Here is an 18,188-nt window from a genome sequence, read left to right on the forward strand (position 1 = left end):
ACAACTCCCTGTGCAGATCCTTGGACAACAGTGCGTAACGACTAAAAAAAGGTCATAACTTCGGATTTGTTGTGCGCAAAGTAGATTTTCTGTGCGCAGAGACCGTGTCATCACGGGCAGCTTAGAGGGAACATTGCACCTCACTCAGCTCTACCGGTAAATCTGGTAACGTGAGCAGATGGGACAAGAAATTGATAGCAATATATATGCAATTCCCGATCTTCTTGACCGATTTTATCATGAAATAAGGAAGTTTTTCGGGCTTCGCACTGGCTCGCTAAATAGTACAGCTGATTTCGTGGCAAAAGCGAACAACGTGATGGGGGGCGGATGGTTTAGCACCCCATGGAAGGCCAAGACTCAAGTATTTTTCGGGGGCTCTGACGAAGTGCCGTTTCGTTCCTGCCAACGGGTAAACGCCCGAAGTTGTATAATTATTATTGAGGGGTCCTGCCTTTCAATCACACATCGTTCAGCTCTACCGGTAAATATGTTTACGTGAGCAGAAATAGGATAAATTTCATATCAATATAGGCCTACATGTACAACATTGACCAATTCAATCATTAATTATTGAAATTTTTCGCGCTTGGCGCGTCCAGGCGAGAATAGCTGGCTCGGTAAATGGACAGTGGACACCCTATGTAGATGACTAGTATCAGCAAACAGTGGATAGACGTAGGAGGAATGGGGGCGAAGCCCCCGGAAGTTTGGTTTATCACCCTGTTGGGGGCCAAGACCAACGTTTTTTTTTTGGGGGGGGGGGGCTGATGAAGTGCTGTTACGGCCGTGGTAACGAATTAATTGTACCTAATAATTGTTTAATTGTTTAATTATTTATTACGTGCCCTTTATTTTCCGATACAACAGCTCACTCAGCGCTACTGGTAAATCTGATTACGAGGGCTTAGAGGATAAGAAGTTTATAGCGACTTATATATGTAATTACCACCTATTCATTCATGTATTATAGAAAATTTTGGCACCTAGGGCGACCAGGCCACACAAACTTTGCTGACCATCGAAATCACGCTACGGGATTATTGGGGGCGAAGCCCTCAGAAGTTTGGTTTATCACGCTATGGGTGCGCAAGGCAATCGTTTTAGGGGGTTGACGAAGTGCTGTTACGGTCCTCCCTCTTACTCATTGTCTTTATTACATTCCTTACAATATGAGGTTGGGGGGGGGGGCTGGAGCAGGATAATTTTTGAAAGGGGGCGCTGGAGGAAAAAAGGTTAAGAACCACTGATCTAACAGATCTGCGATTCTTCGCTACTTGCTACTGAACTGCCATGAATCAAACTGGGGCCTCCACCGTTAATGACTGTGATACGTTAGTTTGCCCACGCATAGTAGCATTTAGGACGGTGATAACTAAACTCGGGCAATTTTACCGTGATATTGAGGCGTGGCAGAAGTGTTCACTTTTTACTTGTCACCCCATCAGAACCGGATGTAGAACATGGACATGACGCAGGTTGATGACCTTTTTCTGTTTCTATTTGTTCTTTGTCATCGATGATAATTTTACTCCATACCGATATTGCTGACTTTGATTTCTGAGATGTCAACTTATAACATGCCCCCCCCCTCCCTTTTTGTAAGACACTGCTTTTGCAGATCGGAGGACGAGTACAAGCCTACATAAACGTCCAACACCTATAGGAAGGCATTCTCACCATCGGGAAATGAACTCATTTGAAAGTGATGTACACGTTTACAAATTAGAATTACCAAGCCTTTCACATTGCGATTGTTAGGTAGCGTGCCAGCACTGCAGGTAAAATGTAGGCTCAGGGCGCAACGTTATGTTGCAGACGACAAATACGAGAATTGAAAATAAAGTTAATCAAATTATATCAGTTACAAATTTCCCCGCCGCTGAGGTTTATTATTCCGGTTTGTTGGAACTACAATTCATCTGCGAGTGGGTGCCAGCAACACTATTGAGGTGCTATCCTCACAGGAGCGATTACACGATCTGCGTGGAAATGCGTTTGGCATCCCACACCTCACGCCTCTATATCTGTCAGTGACGATCGTGATTGGACGATTAATTACATCGACAATGCGGATGACTTTATTTGTCAAGCCAATCTCATGAAATTAAGCTCAGCCTGAAGTTTAAACGAGATCTCAGCAGGCCAGCTATGTGGTAACGAAGTTAATAGCGGATAATTCAAAACCTTACACGGAAGCGGAGAAAGTCGTTCTTCCGACCTGCAATAAAATTGTAAATAAATGTTTGGGAAGAAAAACGATTCCCATGTCTAATGATACCATTCGCAGACGTATTTGTGAGATGTCCGCTGAGATAAAAGAAACTCAAGCAGAGAAAAGCCTATTTGAGTGCTCCGAAAAGGTAGAAGTAGCCTACTTAGTCAGTGACCACCTCTGTAAGACTATGGTTGCTGCTATACGCATTCTGGTAGTTTGCCTCTGCCGTAAGTCAAAAGAGTTCAGAACAACTGTGCTAGTGTGCCGCGAATTATTTTTCATTTTCAAAGTGTGCCGCGAGGTCAAAAAGGTGTAGAACCACTGCTATAGGCCAATGTGCGTATTACATATTAATAAGGCACGTTTGGTATCGAGTGACTGTACTAATTCACCAGCCGGCATAACTCTTGTGCGTATTATGCGATCAGTGCACTGTAGGATAGTGACGCTGCAATTCATTTAGTACGCAACAGTAATTTTAATGCGTTGTCTGCCTTTACGCATGACCATGAAATGAGCAATTGATTTTCGCTTAATTCGGACAGCGCCGTTTCTCCGCTAAATTCAGCCTAGATGGCGGAACTAAAGAGTCCGGATTCGACTGTAATAAGTATAACCATTGAAACGTAGCATCAACTTAGGGTTGCCATACGTCCGGAGTTTCCCGGACATGTCCGGAATTTCACTGTTCAAACTAGCGTCCGGAAGGAATTTCTAAAATATGCCAAATGTCCGGAATTTTGAAGACTTGACATAGGCTCATATTTTTTTCGTAAATTAACATGAAAACTTTATTTTGGGGAATATTTATGCTAATGCATGGTATTTTTCTTCGCGCTGCGCGCGATGATTTGCTATCACGTCTATTAATTTTAATATGGGGACTACCACCCTCACAAAAAGTGCAATAAAATATAAATAAAAACAACCTTCATTTATTGGAATAAGGCTAATTGTAATCGCAATTATGGGAGAACGGCATATTCCTGGAGATCTTTAAGGCCGTTTAAATGTTTTATTCAGTGATATATAGTGGTTCCAAACTTGGCGGTCGTTTGCCTTCATTCTGCGGTTCGCGAATATGTTGAATGTAATCAGCTTCCAAAATAGCCCGTGAGTAAGTCTGGGCAAAAGGTTTTGACTTCTTTTAGTAATCAGCTCGTCAAATTTCGATTCGGGCTACGGTACATTTTCAAATTGGAGATCGAGTCGCTACCATGAAAAGTTGGAAACCACTGGATGTGGGGTGTTTCTAACGCTCCGTGGTGCACACCAACATATGGCTGATAAACAAGCTTATCGGTGGGACGTGAACAACTGAACATGACTTAACGATGTACGATTACGCCAGGGATGGGCAAACTTTTGAGCTCGCGGGCCGCATTCAACATCTGAATCCATTTGCGGCCGCACTATATAAAATTGGGACTATAAACAAAAACGCAATATTGGTAGGCTATTTGATTATATAATGAGGACATGGAGATAATATATATGCTTATTTAAAACAATCCACACATTGCTTTGATGATATCGTACAAGCCTCAGAAACAGTGGCGAGATTTCATAGGCTGGTCGGCCTCTATAACCAATTTGTCAAAACTATAGCGATGAAAGTCGGTGGTCCCGATTCTTAGAAAAGGATTGAAATTTAAATCTCAGAGCAGCGATCTGTTCAAAGATTTACTAATTCCACTTTTGGTTCAGTTCCAGGACACACAATGCTGACAGCATCATAACCATGTTAGCTTCAAACACGCTTCTACTATGTGTAGATATAATATAAATACGCGAATTCTACGCATACATAGAATGAATCTACCTAAGACACGCGCGAATCGTTTTTATAAGCACATCACTGAAATAATTAAAACTGGAGTGGCCAATCTGAAATCACACTCGCGATCCGAATTATGTCAATCTCGTTTAGGATTTCTGTCATGTTTAGCAGATGAAACCTTTTAAACTGCGTGGGCTGATGGTTTGATGGCTTGGAAGGTTACGACTGTGGATGAGAGATTTTTAAATATGAAATTCAGACTAAATACTAGGAAAGAATTATGAATAGGATGTAAATCACGCGAAGCGCGAAAAAAATTTTCAGTTGAGCTCAGCTTCGGGCCCCTGCCTTGGAATTATCATGGTGAAATAGGTTAAGAAAATGTTTAATCAAGTGTCTGCATTAATTCGATATTTAGTACGCATTCTATCAATATTTTTAATAAGTTTCTTTATAGTCTCGCGGGCCGCACATAAGAGTGTGGGAAGGGGCTGAAAATGTGATTTCGGTCCCGGTTACACAGCCACATATACTCCTGAACCGGATCGTGACCGCCTCTGGTCTATGAGCAAAGCTTTGCTAGTGTGACCGTATAGCTCATTTTGAAATCCTCTAGTGGGCGCTAAAGAGTGTCCGGAATTTGTGTCACAGAAATATGGTAACCCTACATCAACTGGCCTATTAACATATACCGTGAACTATTTACATATATTTGGGAGATATTTTAACCATTCAATTATTCCATTGAATATTAAGTCTAAACTACATTCGAACGACCGACATCCGAAAAAGCGTGCACAGCCTATCGTTATTACAAAACTATCGCCCAGCTCGTAAATCCGATTCGTAATGTCAGATGTATACCCCCAATATGGATTCAGACAACACGGATGAAAACAGATATTCTACTTAGTGGCGACTCGAATATAGTTTACAGAAGCGTCACTTTTGGAATGAAGCTATGCATGGTGTAGTGCAGGGGTGGGCAAACTACGGCCCGCGGGCCGCATGCGGCCCGCAACACCGTTATGTGCGGCCCGCGAGAGTCTAAAGGAGCTTATTAAAATTAGTGATAAAATGCGTGCTAAAAATCGAATTATTGCAGGGACCTGATTGAACTTGTTCTTTGTATATTTCACCGTGATAATTCTAAGGCAGTGCTTCTCAAACTAGGGTGGGGTCGCCCTCCTCGGGGGCGTGGAAGCATCTGAAGGTGGGCGCGAAGCTGAGATCAGCTGAAATTTTTTTTCGCGCTCCGCGCGATTTACATCCAGTTTCTAATTATAGCTCCGTATTTAATCTGAATTTCATATTTTGAAATATCTCATCCATATAGTCGCAACTTTCCATGCCATCAAACTATCCATTAGGTTTGCTATCATCCTGGTTGCGTTTGTGATATGGCGATAAGGAGGGCGCAAAATCTTTCACCAACATAAGGAGGGGGCGTGACTTAAAATGTTAAAAAGAACCACTGTTCTAAGGTAAATACTTCCTATTATTTTTTAAGTTTATTTTCTGGTGCAACCATCTCAAGGCCCACGCAGTTTAAAATGTTTCCACTGCTAAAAATCACAGGAATCCTAAACGATATTGATATAATTCGGACCACGAGTGTGATTTCAGATGGGCCACTCCGGTTTTAAATATTTTACTCCAGTTTTAATTATTTTAATGATGTGCCAATAAAAACGATTCGCGCGTGTATTAAGTAGATTCGTTATCTGTATGCGTAGAATTCGAGTATTTATATTTTATCTACAAATAGTAGAAGCTTGTTTGAAGCTAACATGGGTATGATTCTGTCAGATTTGTGTGTCTTGCAACTGAGCCAAAAGTGGAATTAGTAAATATATGAACAGATCGCCGCTCACATATTTAAATTTTAATCCTGCTCTAAGAATCGGGAAAACCGACTTTCATCTCGATAGGTTTGACAAATTGGTTATTGAGGTCGACCAGCCTATGAAATCTCGCCACTGTTTCTGATGCATGTACGATATCATCAAAGCAATGTTTGATTTGTTTTAAATAAGCAAATATATGTCCATGTCCTCACTATATAATCAAATACCGATATTGGGTTTTGGTTTATATTCCCGATTATTTATAGTGCGGCCCGCGAATGGATTCAGATGTTGAATGCGGCCCGCGAGCTCAAAAGTTTGCCCACCCCTGGTGTAGTGTATAGTGATATCATATTTTCAGTCATGGTTATAATAATGGTAGTTAAGGGCTTATCATAGATGCGGTTTTGTTTGCGATATCATTGCTGAAGGAATGATCAATATCAAAACCGCCAACGGAAACTGAATCCAGTACAAAAAGAATAGCAATTAGTGACGTGGTCACTGCTCAGTGCAACGGAAACGTTGTGAAGTAAAATATTCGATGACTTGAAAATTTTACTCCTAGTCGCGAGACATCACATATTTCTTTTTTCTTACGTAGAGTCCGAATCAAGTGAATTTAGGACAGTGACTCGAGTCCAAATTATAAGAAAAACGTGACTCGAGTCAACTCATAATTCGAGTCATCCCAACACTGATAGCCTGTTGGTTATTGCAGCAGTGTATATTATAATTGCTGTGGGAATTAATAGGCTCGATTGCCAATATAAAATATCCGCCGGAAGCAATCCACATTCATAGTGAAATTGTTTTACGTTCGATGACAGGATGTATTTGTGCTATTATTGCCTAGCCTGATCCCTATACTCGTGTCCAATTCAATATGACACAGTCAACTGCAGTATGGCGCCCTCCCACTATTATAAGGCCCGTAGTTTTGTCGCGGAGCAATACGGAGAAGTTGTATCGGACTCGGTGCAAACACTTTGCGCGATTAATAAAAAATATCGTAGATCGTAAAAATTCCATATCGTGTAGCTTCTATCCGGAAATGAAAGGCATTACTGCACTTGCTTTTCACTTCAACATGTATATGTTCTCTAGACAAAAGAACTGAAACGAAACTAATTAGAACTCAAAGTACGATACTGGGAATTGAAAGAGACATATAAGTATTACTTCTGAAAGCGGAAAATGTATTTCACGTCTTTAGTCCAGAAAGTTTCAAACGTAGTATGCTAAAACAGGTATAAAGCTAAAAAATAAGTCAGAGTCCACTTTTCCAGATTACGACACGCCATGGACTGCTAGATTACGATATAATAAATGCTAGATTGCGAAACATTAGTTTCAAACGTTATGATGGGCCATATACTGTGATGAAATGTTTCATATGAGCGACAATGTGGTGTGAACGGAACCACGCAACCCGCTACCTAAATTATATTCACCGATACTTTCGTGAAATCATATAGATAGAGGTCTCTCCATATCCACTGTTCACGAAGCGCGACGAAAATTCTGGGATTTACTCAACTTTTATGAAAATTATATGATGATACTCCGTGAAAAGAGCCCCGACATTCCTCAGGCTATCTTTCTGATTGTAGGATTAAACTACTTCTACTTGAAAAACTGAAAATAGCGAAAAGTAAGTAAGTAGATCACAAAATATTACGAAGCAGAAGTAGAAGTAGCGGGGAATTAGATCTACTTGAGTAAGAACAAAAGTGGCAGAAACTACTTGAGTAATTCAAAAAAGTAGAATTACTTCGCTACTGCATGACCAGCAGTGACCACCTCTGGTTATTAATGTACTTATGGTACACTAAACTATATGGTACACTCGGTGCCAATTAACATGAGAGGTGTATCCCTATGTCAAGTTATCTTTTAAATCAAGAGAATTGTTGGTTGTGAAGGAAAAATTTCCAATTCGTCGGGTTTATTTCAATATGAATATACCATAGTGTCCTATATGGTGTCGACACAGGCAAATCTCACGCCTAAGTGAAATCGTATCACGTCACAATTTCCATTTGGCTACAGGCAATTTGACGGTCATTTTTGACCGGCTTGCCGAGCATTAAATTTGGTAAAACGGGTATCAATCGTAAGCTGACTCTGCACTGATTACGAAAATATAAATTTCATTCCGCTCGTGGCCCTGGAACTCCCACAATCAGCCTCGAATTTTCCACTGTTATGGAGATTGGCATTGGGACGCAACAATGCTGTCTGGCGAAACGAGAGAGTAGCTCAGGACGTAACAATGCTGTCTGGCGAAACGAGAGAGAAAAAGAGTTAGACACCGTTGTTGCGTCCCAATGCCAATCTCCATAACAATGAAAAATTCGAGGCTGATTGTGGGAGTTACAGGGCCACGAGCGGAATAAAATTTATATTTTCGTAATCAGTACAGAGTCAGCGTTCGATTGATACCCGTTTTACCAAATTTAATGCTCGGCAAGCCGGTCAAAAATGACCGTCAAATTGCCTGTAGCTAAAAGGAAATTGTGACGTGAAACAATTTCACTGAGGCGTGAGATTTGCCTGTGTCGACACCATATAGGACACTATGTTGTCACCATTCGCCACAAGAGATGAGCGGATTTGAAATTTCTATGTCCTAATCCAATCCAAATCCGAACCTTCAAGTCCATGTCCAATCCTAATCCGATTCCAGTAGCTCAGGACGTAACAATGCTGTCTGGCGAAACGAGAGAGAAAAAGAGTTAGACACCGTTGTTGCGTCCCAATGCCAATCTCCATAACAATGAAAAATTCGAGGCTGATTGTGGGAGTTACAGGGCCACGAGCGGAATAAAATTTATATTTTCGTAATCAGTGGAGAGTCAGCTTTCGATTGATACCCGTTTTACCAAATTTAATGCTCGGCAAGCCGGTCAAAAAGGACCGTCAAATTGCCTGTAGCCAAATCGAAATTGTGACGTGATACAATTTCACTAAGGCGTGCGATTTGCCTGTGTCGACACCATATAGGACACTATGAATACACTATAGAGATTGTACAGTGTACACCAGGGGCGGGCAAACTACGGCCCGCGGGCCGCATGCGGCCCGCAACACCGTTCTGTGCGGCCAGCGAGAGTCTAAAGAAATTTATTAAAAATATTGATCGAATTAATGCAGGGACTTGATTAAACTTCTTCTTAGTATATTTCACCATGATAATTCTAAGACAGCAGTGGGTCTCAACCTGGGTGACGCGTGCCCCTTGGGGTCATGAAAGCATCTGAAGGGGATCGCGAAGCTGCTGAGCTCAATTGAGATTTTTTTCGCGCCTGGCGCGATTTACTTTCAATTCATAATTATTGCTCTTTATTTAGTATGAATTTAATATTAAAAAATCTCTCGTCAATAGTCGTAACCTCCCATGCCACCAAACTATCCGTTAGGTTTGCTATAGCATCCTGGTTGCGTTTTGTGATATGACGATAAGGGGGCGCGAAATCGACGCATATAGTAGAAGCGTGTTTGGAGCTAACATGGTTATGATGCTGTCAGCATTGTGGGTCCTGGAACTGAGCCCAAAGCGGAATTAGTAAATCTATGAACAGATCACTGCTCACAGATTTAAACTTCAATCCTGTTCTAAGAATCGGGACAACCGACTTTCATCTCTATAGTTTTGACAAATTGGTTATTGAGGTCGACCAGCCTATGAAATCTCGCCATTGTTTCTGGCGCGTGTACGATATCATCATAGCAATGTTTGGTTTGTTTCAAATAAGCATATACATTATCTCCATGTCCTCACTATATAATCCTATACTAGCAATATTGCGTTTTGGTTTACGATCTCAATTATATATAGTGCGGCCCGCGAATGGATTCAGATGTTGAATGCGGCCCGCGAGCTCAAAAGTTTGCCCACCCCTGGTGTACACTATAATCTCTACAATCTCTATAAATGCACAGTTCAATTTTACCGATTAGGAAATAAATAAGAGTGTCTCTGTAGTGTAGCAGCATAGTGACCAATGAATGAGCTTTATGAACAAAACATAAATATTGTGACTACTGACTAACCCGTTGGTAACGTTTGGTGTATTTGCTGGCTGAGAATTTGTAGCAGAGATCATCATCATCATCATCATTGGTTTATTAGCAATTTTATCAGTTCAATACACCACAAAAATGCGATACAATGAAAAGAAAGGAAGATGTCGAAGCGACTAGGAGTAGTCTATGGAATCTGACACCCACCTTGGCCTAGGCGATGTAAAGAGGAGGCATGCACACTGAATGAAAGTAAAGAAGATAGTATAGAAAAAGAATGCCACAAGAAATAGGGCGGCATGTCATGGGAAGCGAGATCGATAGGTCAGTCGTGGTCCGGTAATCTTGAGGATGGACTGTATTTATTTAGTAGTAATTGCTGGCCCCGTGGATATACTCAGCTATCGCAGCTATCGCAGCTCCCGCAGCTATCGCAGCTATCACTTGTGGATATACTCAGCTATCACAGCTATCGCAGCTATCACCAAAAATCGCAGACATACAGGTCATTTAAAGGTCACGTATCGTCTAGGGCGCAGCTATCAGCGCTGGAGCTTGTCTGGGTTGAAATAGTGTGCAGCTATCAGATCCGGAGCACGTCTGAGTTGAAATAGTGCGCATGCTATCAGATTCGGAGCACTTCCTGGTTGAAATAGTGCGCAGCTATCAGATCCGGAGCACGTCCAGGTTGAAATAGTGCGCAGCTATCACATCCGGAGCAAGTCTGAGTGGAAATAGTGCGCAGCTATCACATCCGGAGCAAGTCTGAGTGGAAATAGTGCGCAGCTATCAGCTCCGGAGTACGTCCGGGTTGAAATAGTGCGCAGCTATCACTATCACTACTGTGGATATACTCAGCTATCACATCTATCACCAAAAATCGCAGACATACAGGTCATTTAAAGGTCACGTATCGTTTAGGGCGCAGCTATCAGCGCTGGAGCTTGTTTGGGTTGAAATAGTGCGCAGCTATCAGCTCCGGAGCACGTCCGGGTTGAAATAGTGCGCAGCTATCAGATCCGGAGCAAGTCTGCGTTGAAATAGTGCGCAGCTATCAGATCCGGAGCAAGTCTGAGTTGAAATAGGTTGCAGCCACCGAGTCAAGTCCGAGTCCAAGTCATCGAGCAGAGGTTCGAGTCCGAGTCATGGTATTATGACTCGAGTCCAAGTCCAAGTGATGTGTTGACTGCTCATTTTCCATTTATAGTCTTGTTAAACCCACTTTCTATAACTCTGTTTGGTGATATCGAATAGCTCGCATTTATAATATACTAATTTTCCTCACTTTTAATGGTTCCGGGTCGCATTTTCAAGTATCAGTAACAATAGGGTGGCTAATTTACTATTTTTCGAAATTGCAATGAAATGTCAGTCTTGGCCGTCTGAGTGTCGAGTCATATGACTTGGTTCGAGTCATGTGCAATGACTCGAGTCAAAGTCGAGTCATTACACATATAGACTCGAGTCGAGTCGGGTCATTTCCGTATTTTGAGAAAATGACTTGAGTCAAGTCGAGTCATAGGTGTAGATCAGAGGCGGCCCGCGAAGGGATTTTGTCCGACCCGCGGATAGTTTTCCGTCTTACATGATAATGTGGCCCGCGGACCCAGTCTGCCGAGATTTCCAACTATACTTGCTTACTACGTCAAATTTTAGTGACTGTATGTTATTATATACGTGTGCGGCTGTGCGCGCATGCGCAACGTGCGAGAGTGGAGCTTACGTCGAAGCGAGAAGACTTGCGTTATCGTCATTTACAATGTACTCAACTCTAATGTCGTTTGTGGTAATCATGGTGTTTGTCGACTATACAATGGTCATTTACACCAGGCTGATATTTCTTATTTTTCATTCCGTAACCGCCGAATTGTAGCACGACACACTTCTAGGCTTTTGCAAGACGTAGGGTTACCATGTTTTGGAAATCTGAAAAGATGACACTTTTTCAAAATTTCTGACTTGCAAAACCAGAAGAAAATATCGAAGAATGGTCAATTTTTCCCACTTCGCGGTCGGTTGGCTAAATCAAAGAAAGGTCAACTTTCTCTCTCAGCGCCCAAAATACAGTTTTTCCTTTTACATTATCAATTGGTTGACTAAAAGAAGGTCAACTTTCCGGCTCATATCCCGAAATAGCCGCTGGAGCGTTACTTCAGTGCTAATTTACTGTCTCTCAGTCGACTTCGCCATATATTTAACAAAAATTCTCAAAAAATAGGAAAATCTCAAAAAAGAGGACATATGGTGGTCCTCCGACGACACTTCCAAAAAAGTCAAAAAAGAGGACAAATCTCTTAAAAGAGGTCGCATGGTAACGGTAACCCCAGTAAGACACCGCTTATACCATAGGTCGCCAACTCAAAACGGGTTGCGGGCCGCTTTTCAAATTTCGTAGAGGATGCGGACCGCATGAATTCAATATTGAGATTAATCAGGCCACACAGTTGAACAACGACGATATCTCGTCACTTACTCAAGTACTCAACCCTAATGAATTGATATCTTTGTAAATTAGCTGTACCGGGGTTATCGAACGGCTTGAAATCTAATTAGGGATTGCACCGTGTGTTGATTAATCAGATAAAACCAGACATCGCGGCGCCTGTGTGACAATGCTATTCTCAAATCCACATTGTATTCGTCATTATCGGCGAGAAATGGCTTTGAAGTGACGCTGCTGTCGTTAAAATACATTCGTTAAATACGGTTTATTCCTTGTATATGTGGATAAATGGGCGAATAATGTATCGATTCAGCAATCCGGCCCACCAAGTAGCCTACCTAATTTTCCTATATCCGGTCCGCCGGCTGGAAAAGTTGCCCGTCTGTACACTGAAAATCACGAAGATAGTCCTTGCATGACATGTAATGAATGAATTTGAATCCGGAAGTGCTCCGGAGCTGATAGCTGCGCACTATTTCAACCCGGACATGCTCCGAATCTGATACCCGCGCACTATTTCAACCCGGACGTGCTCCGGAGCTGATAGCTGCGCACTACTTGAACCCAGACGTGCTCCGGAGCTGATAGCTGCGCACTATTTCAACCCGGACATGCTCCGAATCTGATACCCGCGCACTATTTCAACCCGGACGTGCTCCGGAGCTGATAGCTGCGCACTATTTCAACCCAGACAAGCTCCAGCGCTGATAGCTGCGCCCTAAACCAGAGGTCTCAAACTCAAATGTGCTCGCGGGCCAGTTTTCCAGTTTTGACGACGCCGCGGGCCGCAGCATTTACAGGGGTATTCTATGGCTTATTTGGCGGAATGAATTGTCCTATTGAAAGTGAGCCTTTCCAGCAGACTGACAGTGAACACACATCATCAAAATGTGATTTACTCTTGTATCAATTTAGGACTTGCACGAAAAGAATCATCACATTTATAACTATTTGAATAGAATTGTTGTTGTACTTGATATATATTAATTATAAGATATAGACACCATATGGGCGGACAAATGTATGATGCCATCATAAAAGCTATCGGGCTATAAGTTATTACCCTGACACGCGATTAGTTTTTTGCGTCCATGGTTCTAACAAATTCACGGCATTCCGAGTCACTCTAAGTCCACTCGAGTCATTTCCATTTTGCCATCGAGTTAGCCCGAGTCTGAGTAATTCTAAGAAAGGTCGCGTCCAAGTCCAACTCACAAATTTCAGTCACGAATCGTCTAAGGGTAAGGTTTTGTCATCATGAATTGGAAATGTGGCGAAATAGTGAATCTTCCACTGCATTGTAGCCTTTGCAATTGGGGAATTTTCGCTTTATAACCTGAAAAGATATATGTGACTCTTATACATTGTCAAATTACTAAAAATTCAAAATGTCGTCGCGGGCCGCACAAAATGTTCTGGCGGGCCGCATGCGGCCCGCGGGCCGCGTGTTTGAGACCTCTGCCCTAAACGATACGTGACCTTAAACTTACCTGTATGTCTGCGATTTTCGTGATAGATGTGATAGCTGAGTATATCCAGTATCCACAGTAGTGATAGCTGCGCACTATTTCAACCCGGACGTGCTCCGGAGCTGATAGCTGCGCACTATTTCAACCCAGACAAGCTCCAGCGCTGATAGCTGCGCCCTAAACGATACGTGACCTTTAAATAACCTGTATGTCTGCGATTTTTGGTGATAGATGTGATAGCTGAGTATATCCACAGTAGTGATAGTGATATCTGCGCACTATTTCAACCCGGACGTACTCCGGAGCTGATAGCTGCGCACTATTTCCACTCAGACTTGCTCCGGATGTGATAGCTGCGCACTATTTCCACTCAGACTTGCTCCGGATCTGATAGCTGCGCACTATTTCAACCCAGACAAGCTCCAGCGCTGATAGCTGCGCCCTAAACGATACGTGACCTTTAAATTGCCTGTATGTCTGCGATTTTTCGTGATAGATGTGATAGCTGAGTATATCCACAGTAGTGATAGCTGCGCACTATTTCAACCCGGACGTACTCCGGAGCTGATAGCTGCGCACTATTTCCACTCAGAGTGGCTCCGGATGTGATAGCTGCGCCCTAAACGATACGTGACCTTTATATAAGCTGTATGTCTGCGATTTTTGGTGATAGATGTGATAGCTGAGTATATCCACAGTAGTGATAGTGATAGCTGCGCACTATTTCAACCCGGACGTACTCCGGAGCTGATAGCTGCGCACTATTTCCACTCAGACTTGCTCCGGATGTGATAGCTGCGCACTATTTCCACTCAGACTTGATCCGGATGTGATAGCTGCGCACTATTTCAACCTGGACGTGCTCCGGATCTGATAGCTGCGCACTATTTCAACTCAGACGTGCTCCGGATCTGATAGCTGCGCACTATTTCAACCCAGACAAGCTCCGAATCTGATAGCTGCGCACTATTTCCACTCAGACTTGCTCCGGATCTGATAGCTGCGCACTATTTCAACTCAGACGTGCTCCGGATCTGATAGCTGCGCACTATTTCAACCCAGACAAGCTCCAGCGCTGATAGCTGCGCCCTAGACGATACGTGACCTTTAAATGACCTGTATGTCTGCGATTTTTGGTGATAGCTGCGATAGCTGTGATAGCTGAGTATATCCACAAGTGATAGCTGCGATAGCTGCGGGAGCTGCGATAGCTGCGATAGCTGAGTATATCCACGGGGCCGTAATTGCTTGTATTTCGACTTGAATGTGGACATGCTCGTCGACTGTCGGATGGCCGGCGGGATACTGTTCCACACATCAGGTCCGGCATATTTGATGGAGCGATGATCTTTTCAGTCGATCATATGATATTTGGACAACGTGGACGCGCGTGTGTTGTACTTGTGCGCTTTTGATTCAGAGGTAAAGAAGTCATTGAAATATTCGGGGCAACGACCGCAGTGAAACTGATACATAAACTTGGCGATTTCTAGATGCTTTGACGCAAAGATGCGATGCGACCGTAAGGTCGCCGTCAGGCGTCACCTAGTCTGCACACCCGTTTTTTCTCCATGCTATCCGTGGATGCTGAGCGCCTATAGCAAGATAGCTGCGGATACCAGTTTTCGAGTCCTTGTTGTAGTCAGACCCGGCCGGGAATCGAACCCGCGATCTGGTAGGCAGGCGACATAGGAATTTTTGTTTACCAATATGTTGGGTTAGTGCATTTCGAAATAGTCTGGAGGTGACCCAACTTTGTTACACGGTATACCTCGTTTTTTTCGAAAACAGTTTTAATCCACTCGCTTACAGCCTGGTTCTAAACTTCTAATAGCCGTTCTACATTGGTAAATTGGTTTATTTTTCACTTCGTATTTAAAGAGCTTCTTGGAGGTACAGAACTTCAATATACAATTGAATACGGTAGTACAGTATATTCATATTGAAATGAACCCGAATATTTTTGGCTGACACTCATCAGGGGTATGTGCTGGGCAAAATCGAGTACCTGAGTGATTCGATTCTGAATCACATAATATGCTTCAAGTCGAGTATCACTCATGATGTCATGAACCAGACTGGAATCAGTGGTTGTTTTCGTCAATAAGTTGCGCGTGACAGAAGGGTTCTTCCATAGAATAATTAAAGAATTGAATGAAAAGTTGCGCGTGACGTTTGCCACCAATTCCACTCTGGGTCATGAACAGAATGTATATACGTCAAAGTTCAAATATGTAGGGGAGAGTGGGTAGGTATGGGCCACTGTTGAGGTGTGGGCCACTGCCATATCCGGTGACTGTGACATCACATATGCTTGTCAAGCTGTGTGATTGTTAGAAAAAGGCTCCAGACTCACCCATGTTACTCACAGCCGTGAGGCCAGCAGAGTTTTTGACTCAGCTAAAGATGTATAATTTTTGAGGTCTAAAGTAAATTTATTTGAAAATAGGGAATTTGGGTTTGAGTCCACATATGTGCATGTTTGGATTAGACTTATTTATGGTGTGAAAGCTATAGAAATATGCTATCTATAGAGTATAGTTTTATTGCTTTGTCAATCTCTCGGATCTTTAAATTATGGTAAGAATCCCCAAGATGGAGAGTTTGAGGTATGGGCCTTTTAGCAGGTTAGGGTATGGGCCGGCCCATACCTCAATAGGCTGGGGTATGGGACAGCATAACATATACCTGAAATCAATATATATTTATCTCTAGAATACAGAAGGTGTTGGTTTAATCCCTCCCATATACAATCACCTGAAAGTAAATCATGAAACCAATAAAAAGGCCAGTTTTCAGAATCAGATCTAAGCTTGGCAATATGAAACGTTAAAGCATGGGAGGTATCAAAAAGATAACCATGCCGTCAGTACAAAATTGGTAGAGCTACATTAAATAGGTATATGGAAAAACAGGGGATGAGTCTCACATGAAAAGGATTTCAAAATCGTTTTCCAATACTATCTTTCATGAAGAGGAGAAACGTTTGTTAGCACAGTATGTCATCATATGCTCAAATATGTATCATGGTTTGTCACTCCCACTTAAATAAGAGATAGAGCTGTGACATTTGGATTTGATGGGGTAGTTGAGGCAAAAGAAGCATGATTTGATAGTGATTTTCATGTTACATATTTTTAGTTATCTTGTTTCGTTACGCGTTATGGCTTACGATCAATACGGGAATTGAAATATATGAATTGTCTACTTTCAGCTCAGCTTTATATCAGTATATACAAACTGTCGGTAACTGTGACAAGAGTTGCGGTTTGTAGGATATGAATGGCATTTATTGATTCAATACAGACAGCGGCCCATACCTCACCACCCCCCGGCCCATACCTCGAGGCCTATTTTTTATTTACAAAAATGATGTATTGTTACGAAATTTGATGTCACTTCCAAATACATGGGTATTTTAGCTTAATTCTACCAGTAATAGTTAGCCATATAACTAATGATCGTCCATACCGAAATTTAGGAATATTAGACCAAGTTTGGCCAAGTTATAGCTTTGTAAGATTTGGTGGCCCATACCTACCCACTCTCCCCTACCGTTTATGCCACCGCAAAAAATATAATGCCTCTTGTCCATCTCATAGATTAAACTTGTGGTATTTTTTCGACCATACGGATTTCACTTCGTGATAATGTTGTGGTTGTGGGATAGGCATGACTCCGGAAATGTGCTACGTTCAGTAACCTTTGTAGATTTGTACTATATGTTTCGTATGCTTCGATACCGCCAATCAAGGTTTCCATCGCTTCAACAGTGAAAATTAGTTTTGAAACTATATACATTTCTCGTTGATAAATTCACTTTCAGTGGCGAGAAGCATACTATTTCAGCACTCGAAAAAATCGTCTTTACTCCTCGACTCGAATCATTAAAATTAATATTCGGTACTGAGACTCTGTATTTATGTAACCAAATGACAAAAAAAAGTCTTTCACTCTCACTCACTCTCTTAGGGAAGCCAGTAGGCTGAACTTTGAAATTATAATTGATTTTTTTTTGAAGAAATCCATATTCTTCGGGTTGGTTTGATATGTATCATTACCATGCTGACTAAACTTCATAATATAACGTCGCTACGCTTTCAAACTGTGCAGATTGATTTTTAGGTTACTTTACTTAATATGAGCAGGACTTCTTTGAAGCATTACTTAATACCTGTTGTGCTTATCATATTCGTAATTGGAATATCGATCAACTTCAAACTTCATTCGACGGTCAAAAACTTGGCTTACCGAATTATACCAATAAGAGAGTCCAAGCTTGCTCTGTTTTACAATCAGCGACCACGAGACCATCCAAACTGGAAGTACCACCGGTTCGCTGATGATGCGAAAATACAGAAAGAGCTGGAAAAACGACTCAAATCTGCGACGGAAAAAAAGGTTA

General features: G+C 42.1%; 1 protein-coding gene across 2 annotated transcripts in view; it reads left to right on the top strand.

The window, feature by feature from the left end:
• Positions 1 to 18,188, top strand: part of LOC145451167 (4-galactosyl-N-acetylglucosaminide 3-alpha-L-fucosyltransferase 9-like) — a 100,775-nt gene that overhangs the window by 65,780 nt on the left and 16,807 nt on the right. Inside the window, exons 1-2 of one of the 2 annotated variants that reach the window (XM_080329665.1) lie at positions 14,812 to 15,205; positions 15,277 to 18,184. In XM_080329665.1, the coding sequence (XP_080185791.1) occupies positions 17,924 to 18,184 (261 nt within the window). In that variant the 5' untranslated portion in view covers positions 14,812 to 15,205; positions 15,277 to 17,923. Of the gene's footprint in view, positions 1 to 14,811; positions 15,206 to 15,276; positions 18,185 to 18,188 lie in introns of those variants that run through there. The other variant, XM_080329666.1, reaches the window with a different exon arrangement.

This window comes from Botryllus schlosseri, chromosome 11 (assembly GCF_051294905.1).
Source record: "Botryllus schlosseri isolate E-star chromosome 11, Bs_hap1, whole genome shotgun sequence".
Lineage (NCBI taxonomy): Eukaryota > Metazoa > Chordata > Ascidiacea > Stolidobranchia > Styelidae > Botryllus > Botryllus schlosseri.